General features: G+C 40.7%; 1 protein-coding gene across 1 annotated transcript in view; it reads left to right on the forward strand.

Moving 5' to 3' along the window:
- VRK2 (vaccinia related kinase 2) overlaps window positions 1-13,777 on the forward strand; it is a 34,167-nt gene that overhangs the window by 16,583 nt on the left and 3,807 nt on the right. The window contains exons 7-9 of the mRNA XM_010296650.1: window positions 5,883-6,003; window positions 8,853-8,911; window positions 10,664-10,845. Coding sequence (XP_010294952.1) covers window positions 5,883-6,003; window positions 8,853-8,911; window positions 10,664-10,845 — 362 coding nt within the window. The remainder of the gene's footprint in view (window positions 1-5,882; window positions 6,004-8,852; window positions 8,912-10,663; window positions 10,846-13,777) is intronic.

Genomic DNA, 13,777 nt, shown 5'->3' on the forward strand with positions numbered 1-13,777 from the left:
TTGTTTTTATTTTCCCCACTGGTCTGACAGAACTGTTACTGTTTGATGTTAAAAACACAGCTCAGTGCTTGTCCATTTTTCCTTTTCTTTTACATGCAGGTGTTGACTAGAATATATGCAAGATTCATTTCGTGAGGAAGGATGTACGAGAATATAAACACCTATGCATAGAAACACATTCTTTCTGAGCCTGCATGGCTTCCAGAGAACAGAGCTCTAAGTGGCTCTGGATCAAGAGGTTTATTTGGCATCTGTCCAAGTATAGTTAGGAGTCCGAGGGAGCCTGCTGGATTTTTGTGTCGGTCAAATGAATTATTGATTTGCTGCAGTTTGGTATGTGTTTCCCAAAGACTGTGTGCAGGACAAACTGTAAATCCTAAAAATAAAAGGAAAATATAACTGATCTGGCAAAATTGGGTGGAACTTCTCAGTGTGAAATAAATAAAAAGATGTTTTAGTTTCTGACTCTGGGATTAGAAATGTGTGCCCAGCAGAAGAGGGAGCAGGAGGTTATTTTAAGTGAAAGAGGAGTTGGGCTTTAGCAAGGGTAAGATTGAATAGGTTCCTATAACCGCCTCTGTAAGCTTATTCTGTCCTGCCAAGACTGTCCAGAAGCAACAAAAATAAGATGATGAGCATCACGATTTTCCAATGTAACTGATGAGTGTGGCTGGCAATTGACTGTTTAATTTTGGCGCTCATTCGCTACACCAGGAATTCCAAAGGTTAGTGAATCTCACAGCTGCTTGTCAGCACCTTACCTTTGTGATTTTTTTTAAATTTTTTTTTTCCCTGTCACACAGATGTGAAAGAAAAGTAAACATTCCTGTCCCCGCTCTCCTGCCACACATTCTCCTTACTGCAAGCTTGGAACTTTTTACTTCCGACCAGGTACCTGCACCTCTTGCCACCACCATTTTATCTCCCACCCAGACGTCGTGGTGATGTTCCTTTGCATCTTCCAACCTTCCCACTACATAAACGTCTCCCCACCAAATCAGGACTCCAGCCCTCTTCCTTTCAGCACGTCCCATTCCACCAGTCTTCGTGATTATTCACTCTCTGCCCATGTTTAGAGGAGAACCCTGCTGCTGGCTGCGCTCCTCTATTATGGAGGCAGCAGAGCTAGTGCGAAAATGAGGAGGCTTCGCAGTTAGATCCCGCCAGTGAAGCGGACGTAACTGCTTCTTTGGAGAAGCTGTGCACGTGTCTTCACAATAGGCGGTTGTGATTGTCTACGGAGGCAGCAGAGCTAGTGCGAAAACGAGGAGGCTTCGCAGTTAGATCCCGCCGGTGAAGCGGACATAACTGCTTCTTTGGAGAAGCTGTGCATGTGTCTTCACAATAGGCGGTTGTGATTGTCTAGGAAAGCTGTGCTATTTTGGGGAGGTTTGAGAATCACAGCTTGGGAACTTCTGGCCTGCAAGACCCGCTGGCTCACAGTGTGCTCATGAGCTTGGCCACGGCAGGACAGCGGCAGTAATGTTGCTGCTTTTGTGGGTCTTGAAGCAAGTTTCCCGACTACTGGGGATGCTGGGACTGCATCCCGTGACTGACAGGACAGTGCTGGCGTGCGGGCTGTCACCAGCTCTGATGCTGCCTTTGAGAGGATGTGAGGCTGATATTGTCAGGATGGCACTTGTGTGACCGCCCAAGGCGAGGTCCACGCCGGGGAGTCACGGCTGTATCCTCCCTGTGAACACCTGCGGGAACTCCTGCCAGCTCTGCGGTAGGCTTCGTGCCAGTCAGCCATGTGACCAGTTGGGTGGATAGCCGCAGGATCTGAGGTTAGGATGGAGACCGTAGCTGGCCCAGGAAAAGTTGCTCATTGCCGTGTCCCAGGCTGAGTCTTGTTGTGGTGACACCATGTTTGCACTGGATTTGTTTTTCTTTCCCGCAGTCCGTGGTGGTGGTTATTGTCAGTGAGTATTTCAGCAACGTGCCAGCCAACGGTGCAGAACTGTACATGAGGGGGGGAGGAGAGATTGTTCCCAGCTCCTGCTGGCAGTTGCCCTGCCTGAGACAAGATAACTCTCTACAGAATGGCCTCTGAGCATTAAAATTTATCACACTTTTAAAATTTAACTATATTTATCTAACCTTTTCCCTGTAGCCGCCCACTCTCTTCAGTTAGTCACTATCCTGCTGCAGTGACTTCCTCAGACTGACCATTACCTCGGGGAAGCTATACTTCATTTTTAGCTTTTTTTGATCTTTTCCTTTCTCCTGCCTCTAATATAGACACTGTTTTTTTTTTTTTTTTACAAGTCTTGTATTTGGCTGTTTTTTTAATTGGCTCAACCTTGAGTTAAGAAGTTATATCAATTTTAGTTCATCTATTAAAACATTGTAATGATAGATTTTTAACATAATTATATTTCTCTGTGGTCATGTTAACACTCCTTTTCCTTTATGGGCTTTTGGATTAATAACTATGGTATGAGTTATATTTATTTGTGAATTAACATGAATTTGTATGCTGTAATGCCAGTGAGAATTGGAGGTTCCACTGCATGTAGATGCGATATGAGCAACTAAAATGATCCTTTTTATGAAAAGCTTCCAATCTAAAGAAACACTAATGGTGAAATTATAATGCAACAGTGCTAATTAAAAATAATAGAAGAACATTTCATCTGTCACTCGTTAGCCTCCTAGATCTTTACAAAAGACTTGAGAAAGTTAGCTTAGTAAGGGCCATGGAGGAAAGCTCCCATTTTTACATGAGTTTCAGCTGGGTTCTTGGGAGCAGTGTGGTTTTGAGAGCATATTGTGGCTGGTGTGATATCATTTATGATCTATTTTGAACTAGTAATCTGAATACAAATTAGATAGCTGCCAAATCCAGTATACAGAGATACATAATATGTTTTCTTCTCGGAGTGTATCACTTCAGTTACCGTTGAACCCTGTGCCTGCATGTTGAGTGTATGTTCATGGTGTATATAAAACTTCCTATGGCCTGACTCTGACTTCGTTGACATGGCTGTTGATTCATTAACTTCAGCGAAGCTGTTCCTGATTTATCTTGGCAGGAGTGAGGACAGAATCAGGCCTTAAGCCGTAAAATTAAAAAATTAAGCCGTAAAAATATTGTGAAATAAAATATCGCCAATATGTTCCCATTAAATGGTATTTCATATTAGACTAAAATAATAATGAAAAATAATTCCTGGTTAATAGAAAAGCAGAAATCAAATATCTATTTAAAAAGAAAGGGGAAAAACAAACAACAAGTCTTTAGTAAGAGAATTTGGTTTAAATAAGTACTGTTTTGGAAGTATAGTCTTGTATCAGTGGCAAGTTATCAAGCAGAATTATTTTATTTTTGCATGGCTATCACATCTAAAATGAACCCAGACTGATTTATCTGCTGATGTTTTATCAAGAATTTTTGTAATCTCCAATTGTATTAGCGGATTCATTTTTTCAAGTAAACATATAGTTGAAATTTACGTATTAGTGCTTTATTTGGGTTTAAAAATCTAATTATTTCGTTGTTCATAGATAATTCATTAACGATTAGTTAGTTGAATACTTTTTTCTATAAGGATCTAAAAAGATCTGTGAAAAGTTGAGGCGTTAGCATCTCTAATACTGAGCTGACAAAGGACCAGAGAGAAAGAATAAGCTAGTACCGTCAAATAATCAAACATTGACATTTTCACGTGGTTCTATGAAAAACACATGTAGATGTCTTTATGTAGTAACACTTGCAGTGACCTGCGAGATAAAGTGATACGGGAATTTGCCATCTTTCTGTAAAACATTTTCCCTTTTATTTTTTAGTGATGTATGGCTTAGCTATATGTACCTCCGCCCTCCCAGCTGACTACTGTGGCTTTAGGAAGGTATTAGTGAAGCCTTGCTTGCACACATCTCCCTGTTTGTGATGGCTTTGCCCTCCTGTTAGTCAGGAAATGTCTGGAAGATCTGTGTGTGAGTGAGAAGGTAGTTAGTCACGGCCAAACTTGTTAACTGTGAAGCAAACTTTACTCTCTGGGGACTGTTTTGTCAGGAAACAAGTTATCTTAGGTTAGCTTCTGAAATCTAATTGATTTAGCGTTATTTACAGATTCATATCAATTGGCCCTTCAGAGGAAAAAGGCAGTCCATTGTAATTTTGACTGCGTTTCTCAAAAGGCCGCTTTCTGTAGCCCGTCTTGCACAAGCAGGTGCCAGAAAAGCGGTGTGTGAAAATTAGAGGATCTGCAATCAAAAATGCTGGCTTATATGGTTATAATCTGGAACTGCCACGATGGAAAAAGGAGTTGTGAACACATGTGTATGAATGGAATTGTTCCACAGTTAACGGGAGATTTATGGCTGAAGAAATCACTACAGAACAGCAAGTGGTAGAGATTGTGTTTTTATTTTAATAGGAGAGCCAAGTCTTACATTAGGATGTTGCTGAATCTAGTGCAGAAAATAAACGACACCCAAGGGATGGTGTAGCGTTCTGTTAGATTGAAGGGCCTTTAATAATCCCATAGTCTAATAGCTGTTAAGATAGGGAATGTATAAGAACTAATCTTCTGCTTTTACAATAATGTGTGTACAGTAACAAGAAACAGTTATGAAGTGTTGGCACTGTAGCTTTTAGTAGATGACTTTTTAAATTAAAAGATAAGTTTGCTGAGTGAGTTTCTGGAATTTATTTAATGAAGGCCCGTAAAATATGATATCTGTTTAGAGCTGGATTAACAGCACTGTGCTCAACTACTAGTCTTTACGCTAGGCAAAAAGTACCGAGCAAATCTGAATCTTCTTTCCTTCCTGGAAAGCGCAAATTCATTTTGGAAAAGCATAAATTTAACTTCTACATCTGACTGTCTTTAATCACCGTTAACAGTTTCTGGTTTTACAGATTCTATGTGGTCTTGACTTGCAAACTATAGGCTGCAAGTCAAATATGTACAAAGAAACATTGCAGCAATCCTGCTTGTTAGGTTTTTTTAAGTTTGGTTTCCTCTGAATAGCAGCAAGCAATAGCAATTCTATTAGTGTTGCACTTTTTTCCCCCCCCCTTTCCCTTGGAAAAGTCAATGTATAGATTAACTTTGCTTAGCTGTTTTTCCGCATAGAAGATATTTGGGGATGTGGTTGATTTTTGATTGAATTATATCTACTGTATTTGTATCCTGTAGTTAGTGTATCTGTTTGGGGTGTGCAGAGTGAGAGCAAGTTGTTCCTGAAATAACTTCCTTTTTGGAAGCAGTAGTGGTAAGTTTACACAGGACTTGCTAAACAGCAAGTGTATTTTAGCGTGTGCTACGATTCTCTAAACAAACAGTTCACGGTACTTGTAAGCAGACAACTTTGGTGTGTAAATGTACACTAGATGGCAGTTTTGTCATGTCTTCCAAGTTCAAATAGCTCTGTAGGAGAACAGGAAAGGCCATCAGTGTTTAGTCTGCACTCACAGGGTCCCTGCATGACCAATGTGGACCCCATGGACTTCCTGGAACATGTGTTAGCAATTTAGCAGCAGACATTTATTTCTTTGTTTTACTGCCTGGCTCTTTGAGAAAGTGTTGGTACTCAGTTATGGGCTGTCTGGATCATGTCAGAGGCCATGGGGATCAAGTCCGTGTGACAGGCCAGACTGAGGAAGGATGAAGTTGGAGGAGGTGAGGAAAGTGACCCTTGCTTCAGCAGTAACAAGTCACTGCCTGTCTGTGGACTGTGGCCAAATGCCGGGGCGTCTCAGGTCTAATACAGCTGAACAAACAAAACACTTTGCCCATTTGGCTTTTTCATATTTCATCAACACTAGTTCAATCAAAGTCTTTTCTATTTCCTAAGAAGAAGTTCTTATTCTTCTTTTTTTTTTCTTCTTTTTTTTTTTCCCTTCTGTTCCCTGCGCCCTCCCCACATTTTAGCCCCATCCAGACGAGGTGACCTTGAAATCCTTGGCTACTGCATGCTGCAATGGTTATGTGGGAAGCTGCCCTGGGAACGGAACCTGAAGGACCCTGTAGCTGTCCAGACTGCGAAAACAAAGTAAAAATAAAACAACACACACATGTACACATGTGCACACGCATAGCCCCTAGAACCCTGCAATGTCCTCATCACTTTACAAAACAGGTCTGAAAAAGGCAGCTTTGCATCTTGTGTAATAGCACCTTACGAGAAAACTAAAACAGTTTTCCTTATGAGAAGCGCTTATAAGTGTGCACTCTGTGTGCACGTATACCCTCTTCCACATGTTTATGTATATACTGCTGTAGAGATACGATACATTCAAATGCACAGCGCACAGGCATTTTGTCTGCTTTGTATTTTTTAGTACTTTTTTTTTTTTTAAGAAAACATTTTGTGAATTAGCGCAGGCCTTACTGCACATACAGAAGGTTGCGTGTTTCCATTAAACTTCACGGGTGCTTTGTAGAGACTATAGTACAAACATCTCCTGGAAGTTTTTCCACATGTGCATTCAATTTATTTAACTTTCTATATGATACTGTTTTTCAGATGTTTTTATGTAGGTTTTTAATGTTATATAAGCCTACTGCTGTTACAAACAATTAAATACCAAAATACTAGAGAACTTGATTAAAATCTTTCTTTCCCAGCATGACTCATTTAGAGCTTACTAAAGCAACAGTGTATTAGTGTTTTCTTTCTCTGTTTCACAGTTGGGACTTGAGAGAGTTAATTGCATGTGGTAGAGTGTAGCCTGTAGAAGGCTGTACAGAAGAGTAGTTACCCGTAAATGTAACATCACAATTGGAGAAGGCGGCAAACTTTTAAGTAGGGCCAGTCACAACAGAGGTACACAATAGGGATAGCTGATCCACAGAAATCAATCTGCAAATGCAGCGTGGCATCGGCTCTCACGAGTGGAAGAGGTTAGCCTGCAGACTGTGGATAATACCGATTGCATCTGTAAATGTTGACATCGTATGTTATGTTTAATATTTCTCCTTTAGAAGTTCTGATCATTATACAACCCCCTGCAAGGTAACACTTAAACAATTCAATGTTAAATCAATTTAATCAATGAAGCTGCTTCACTAATTCTTCCCTTGCGGTTAACCCTTAGATTGCTAGCATTTTCAGGATGCCAAGCATGCAGATGCTTAGAGGAAACGCACGGATAATTATACAGCTTCCATTTATCGGAAATATCTTATTAGTCTACTGAATTAGGTTCTTGGTATTAGGTAACTTGCCTGGGCCATCCCCTTTTATTTATGTTCATTTTCAGTGCTTATACTGTTTTCAAAGGCCAGAAGTAGACATCCAGATATACGCGCGTATCCAGTTGCTTGTAAGTTGAGAAGTATGTTACTAGTACAGCTCAATCACTTTGGAGCATGCCAGTCCTTTGCTGCAGAGTCCATGTGATGGTGAGGAAGAAGGGGCTGGGCCTAGAAGGTGGAAGTGGAAGCCAGAGCAGGACCTCAAACTCTGTTGTTCAGCAGTTGTCTCATCCTCTCATCCCTTCACTGTGGGTTCTTAGTCTTTCGTCCCAGTAATGCTGGGGCGATGAGGCAACTGTGCCAAAGCTTTAGGCACTGGTAAGGGGATATTTAAGGCCTGCTTGTATATTTGGTCTCTTCTCCCAAGTAATTGGTGACAGGATGAGAGGAAATGGCCTCAAATTGCACCAGGGGAGGTTTAGAATAGATACTAGGAAAAATGTCTTTACTGACAGAGTGGTCAAATGGTGGAACAGGCTGCCCAGGGAGGTGGTGGAGTCACCATCCCTGGACGTGTTCAAAAAACACGTGGACGTGGCACTTCAGGACATGGTTTAGGGGACATGGTGGTGTTGGGTTGATGGTTGGACTGGGTGATCTTAAAGGTCTTTTCCAACCTTAGTGACTCTGTGATTTGAGTTTAGAAATGTTCATGCCATGCCAGAATTAGAGGTAAGGCTCTATTTGAATTAGAATTTAAGCTAGATTACAGGAAAACACGTTTAAGTGTTTCGTTTCCCCAAGACTGAAACCCCTATTTCTGATACTAAACAACAGATGACTGAAGTGAAGGTTATTAGCCTATGTACTCCAACTGTGTGCATTTGAAAAGACATCCTGTTGCTGATTGGTGGACCTTCATGGCTTCTTTAAACAAACGAACAAAGAAAAAGGATCCCTTAAGGCTATTAATAGCCAGGCTGAACTAACAGAGTTCGCTTTCTCAGGGCGAGGGGCTTTGTGCAGCTGCAGGTTCCTGCAGGTGCTAGGAGATCATCCTGGTTCCTGCCTGCACAAAGATGAGAGCTGGTGTTACTTCATCTGCTTTTAGGGTATGATTGATTCCGAGCTCCAGTGTCCTTTGCTATTTCTTTTTCTGGATAGATAGAAAGTACTTCTGTGGCCCTGCCCTTCGGTTTATGAAGTACATGGGACTTGAGGTCGTTTTAACTTCCCTCTCCCTTTTTGTCCCTGCCATGCCTGCTTGTAATTTTGACAGCCATCACCCAGCTGCCTGTGAGCTACATGGCAGAAGGAACCTGACAGTAAATGACTGGTAGGCAGGCCAGAACTGCTTCTTAAATTCCAAAAGACAAATATTAATCATTCAGCTGAAATCAGAACAAACCATTTCAGCTCAAAGCATTTTTCTTTTTCTTTCTAGAAAGCTTAAAATATCTGCAAAGAAAAACTTAAAGTGCAGTCTTAGCTGTAAGCCTGGTCTTGCTGAAATCAGCAGTCTCCAAAGAGTTAAAAATATAGCTGGTAAGAGGAGATTTTGTTTTAAAAGCAGTACTGTGAATCATTAGCTATCCCGGAGGTCCACTCCCTTTGGAATTGAGACTTGCTGTCTTCCTAAATCCCAAATGAAGAATCACCTGCTCCAAAACCACATTAAATTGTTGCACTCTCATGTTGTTTCAGACTTATGGACGAGCTCCCAGACTCAGTGATGGAATGGGATTCTTCTGGAAGCAGCTGTAGTAAGTCTGCTTATGCTTTGTAGCATGTAGCTCTTTAGTCTGTTATGAAAAATACTCAAATACCTTAGTCCATTTGGGGAAAACAGTACAAAAGGAAAAGTAGCACAAATTTAACAAAGCCTTCACAATAAAAATCTTAAATGCAATTGCTCAGTTTTGCACCTTAAGGTAGATAGATGCCTTCAGCAGGCTTGAGTCCATGCGGTATTACCAGGCTGTGGTCTTAGGGCAAACTGCAGTGCGCAAGCAGAAGTCATCCTCACATCACAGCTGCATGAACCGCTCTTACATGTACCTATTCGACAGAGGAATTCAGGCTGCAGTATCTGTGTTTAGCTGGTAACAGAGTAGTTACGTAATGCTCATCATTAGATTATATGTCACACTCACTAATTCAGGATGCAGTTTAACTGAACTAGTATTTTTGACTTCAGTGGAACTGGATCAGGCCCTTCGTGTACAAGCTTATTATATTTAAAGCATCTTTAGCTCCAAGGCTTGTTCACTGCAAGGGGAGAAAGTAAATTTCCGAGTGAAGTCAAATGCTGGCCACTCTGCAATAAATGGTTCTCAGTGCTTACCGATACAGGATACATAATGCTTTTATTGCAGGAACTCTTTTTTTTTTCTGCTGCTTTCCTGCGTTATCCCATAAACCAGTACTAAGTAGATGATACAGACATGGAGGGCTGAATTGATCAGTGTCATCTGTGATGTATGCCATAGAGTGACATAAGGGATCTTAGCCATATGTAATCCAAGGTGTTAGGAAGCAGTGACTATCCTAGAAACAGAAGTAGCTGTTAGTATGGAAATAATAAGCAACTGCCCACAGAAGGTTTATTGCTTAGTATTTGGAGTTTGAAAAAGCAAACGAGTGGACAGTTTGTCTTGTCATGTTTCTTCCTTCACTGAAATACATAAGTAACTCAGGGAAAACAGCAAACTTCCCTCAAAGGTCAGTATGTATTTTTTATGTATTCACTTATTTTCATAGCATTTCTATATTGGAATTACTGGAACGCATCGTGTATTACATAAAACATCTTCATGATGTGTATACATATGCAGTAAATCTTTACTTCTGGGGTTCTGCCAGAGGCTAATACCTGGTGTAGTTTTAGGATACATTTGGGTCTGAAAGAAAAGTTTGATCCCCCCCATATGTTTTTCCTCATAGCATTATTTCTGCCCATTCAGTGGTTTCCCTGCTTCTAGAACCACTCGATAACGATAGCAAAATAATGCTGCTATTAGACTGTTTTAGGATGTAATCTCAAAACCAACGTTTGTCCAAGTATTAGAAGTAAAAAAAGTTGTTTTTTTCCAAAGCGTTCGAAGTATAATATCTGTGCAGGTTAAAATAGCATTGTTGAGAGTATTGAATATTTAAAGGGGTATTATGATCTAGGAAATATAAAATGCTTGTGTTTTACACAGAACTATCAATATTTGTAGGTAAAGTATTTAGATTAATTTTTATACTCTGATAGCTTTTGGCACTATATGAATTGCTGCATGTGCATACCAAGACATAGCCCTTGAGGCTGAGCTTGTTTATCTAAGTCTATCTTTTCCTTTTCTCACCTCGAGAAGACAAGATAGTGTCAGTTCTGTGTTTCGAGCGTGTCTTCAGGTGAAATTGTGTCATCTTGTTTGGCAATGTAGGATTGGCATCCATTTTGGAATTAAATTCTTTCTGAAGTTCCAGGTCTATACCGAGTGAAATTTACATTAAAATGTGCTCCGCAGGTGAAATATCCAAGTTTTTGGCATGTGTTTATAGCTTAGCTTATGATGAGAAGCCGAAGTATCAAGTGCTCAAGAAAATCCTGCTGGATGGACTAGAATCGAGTGGAACTCGCTACGACGGCCCTCTGGAATTTTCTGCTGCAGCATGCACGCGAAATCACTGTGCTGCTAAGGTGGCAAAAGTAAGTAAGACAGTTCTGGGATTATTTCTGACATCTCCTGCTTGATTGTTGTCTTTTCTTTTGTAGAAGAGGAAATAGTTTTAAGGTCTCAAAATGAGACTGACACAGCAGTTCTTTTGCCTTAAATACACCGTGTTTGTTAATTCCTGTTTCCCCTGGCTTTGCTAAAAAGTGGGATGTCGACCCTGCAGGAGGAAGAACTGTCATGAGTCCTTTTGACCTACAGCCTCTCACTTCAAAGCGGTAGGTCTGTGGAGAATGATTTACTTTCAGGATAATGGGGAAGTCAAGGACTTTGTTCACTAACATCTTGACGACAAGCCTGAATGCCAGGTTTTTCCTTCGTTCCAGATTAAAAGCAAAGTTACCTTTATTAGCGACAGCATTTAATTCATTTTCTCGCTTTCAAACTGTTCTTTGTCATTTGCCTTTATACTCCTGCAGCCACTAATGTGGAGGAGGTATTATTCTGGGATTTAGCTGCGTTATTGGTATGCAGCGCTATGTGATGCGCTAGCCCAGAATTTTAACTGACAGCTATCGTGTTATATTTTCCTTTTGTACTTCCAAGTCTGAAGCTATACAGTTAATAAAACCATGTTTTAATAAGTGGAGGTGGAGGCAATTAGCAGTCTTACTGGACTTACTGGGAAATGTCAGTCCCATCATACCTCTGCCTCAAAACTCCCTGTGTGCAAGAGCCCCGTTTCTGTCTCTGATGCGTGTGCAATAAGGCCGGGTCAGGGTACCATTCATTTTTAATATTTCTGGTGAACTTTGGACCATCGCAAGTGTACATGAGCCAAGAATGCAGGATGCAAACTAATGTGACTGATAGGCTGCTAGATGAATGGTGATTCAAGTATCAGTGCACAGATGGTTCTGATTTGCTGAGTTTTGTAGCTGCTGCAACTGAAGACATAAAATATCCTTCTAGTCATAAATTAGCTCTTTGGAAGCAAAACCTTGGCACCAGAGCTTTACAACCTTCAATTAGTAGGGAAATTGACATCTGTAGGCCTGCATAGTAATCATTCCTAATAGAAGAGAATATCTGTTTGAGGGGGTTTTGCATGGCTAATTAACCACCAGTGAGAATATGTAATTTTTTCATGATCTCCTGATTGTCACCTTTCTCTCATGATACAATTACATTTTATTGTAGCAAGTGCCTCACAAACCAATTGTCAGCACTATTTACGTATTATGGAAGGCAGAACAAAAGTTCATGTTTAATAAAAAGGCACTGGGTTTTGGTCTTGGTAATTACAGATACTTATTTTAGCAATTTTATTGACTTTTCTGGTTTTATCACTTTTTTTTTTCCTTTTAACAAAACCAACAGCTATTTCAGTGACAGTGTTTCCCTTGCCGAGTGATGGTGACCACTTCGTCGTCACTAATTTGAGCAGCTTTTTCTTAAGTTTGTGCTGTTTTCTGAACCTCATTGAAATATCAGGTAGCCCTTAACTGATCTCCAACTGATCTGGTTGGGTCTCTGATTTCTTAGAGTCAGATATTGAATAGCAAATCTATTTTCCTCTTACTGCCTGGCCTAAGACTTCGCAGTACGCTGGCAGAAATGATGATCCTGAACTTCCAGGCTGTAAAAGCTGCTCTAGCACTTGCTCTTTGCTGGTACGCAACCCCACTGAAAAACCTGTGAATGAGGAGTGAGTTATCACCACTCTTGTGCTGTAGGACAAAGCAGAACTGGGTTTGATGGCCAAGAACAAGATCAGAGAGGGAGTGTGTCTGAATATTACTAAATCTTGGCATCTACCATCACTTTTTCAGAGCAATTTTTGATGTTGAGTGTCGTGCTGCTTGGAACAGTAAGAATGCCAGCGCTGCTCCCGTGATCGCCTATTTTTCACTGGAGTGTGTTTCTTCAGCTGCTTACGTGTGCCAGTTTCCTGTAACATTTGCTGCAAAACAGCTGCAGAAAGGAGATTTCTAGGGTTATTCAAAGGACTTAAGGAGTACTTAAAATACAAGTGGAGAGAGCAGATGACTGAACTTTCTCTAAATTTATTGCTATTTTCAGAAAATCTGATTTTTCAATCTGTGGTTATTGGCCATGGAGGATATTTGAGGCCTGGTGCGCTTTGGCGCTACAGTCCTGACAAAGCGCTCGATGACAGGCAGGCACTTCCCACTGCATCTCTTCAGGGCACTGTCTCTAGTTATCCTAGGGCTGACGCTTTTCATCTCAGCCCTCTGCATTCCCTTTCCACCTCTCCTTTTATTCACCAAATACTTCTCCCATTAAAGAGGCAACCTAAGAATAGTGGGAGCCACTACAAACAATCCACTGTCTCCTCACTCCTGCCTCATGAGCAGAATCTGACTCCAGATGACCTGTCTGACTCCACCTGTACCAGTTTGGTACACAGGGAAGAGGTGATTTTGGGTTAATTCCCTTCTGAAGACCAGTAAACACCTGTGAGTACCAATAAGAGGAACCTGTAACACTAGTTCCTTGAAGATAGTGTGAAGAGGAATTGCTACAGAACACTAATTTTAAGATGCAGGTCCCTGTATAGTACATTAATTTAATCTTGACGTGACATAAGACATGGCTACATCCTGGTTCTTTGTTTCAACTGCATACCAAACTTAGGTGATAAAATATTAATTGTGTTAATTCCTAAATTTGTTTACCACAATTTTCGGCACTGGATAGATAACGTTCGGATTTTTCACCTACAGTGGAAGTGCTAGCACAGTAAGGCCAGCTGACTACATGCTAGATTTTGTAGATTTCACATTAAAAGATAGCATCAATAGCAACCTGTAACTTCTATTAGTATGGAATATAGTAATTTTTAGGCATAGCATAAATATTTTCACAAGTGCTCCAAGTCCTGTTTTGAAAGTGAGGTAGCTGTTTAAAGTGTGTGCACATTGTGAAGATCCCAGAGGTGGCTGT

Source organism: Phaethon lepturus, unplaced genomic scaffold, assembly GCF_000687285.1.
Source record: "Phaethon lepturus isolate BGI_N335 unplaced genomic scaffold, ASM68728v1 scaffold3481, whole genome shotgun sequence".
In the NCBI taxonomy this organism is placed as follows: domain Eukaryota; kingdom Metazoa; phylum Chordata; class Aves; order Phaethontiformes; family Phaethontidae; genus Phaethon; species Phaethon lepturus.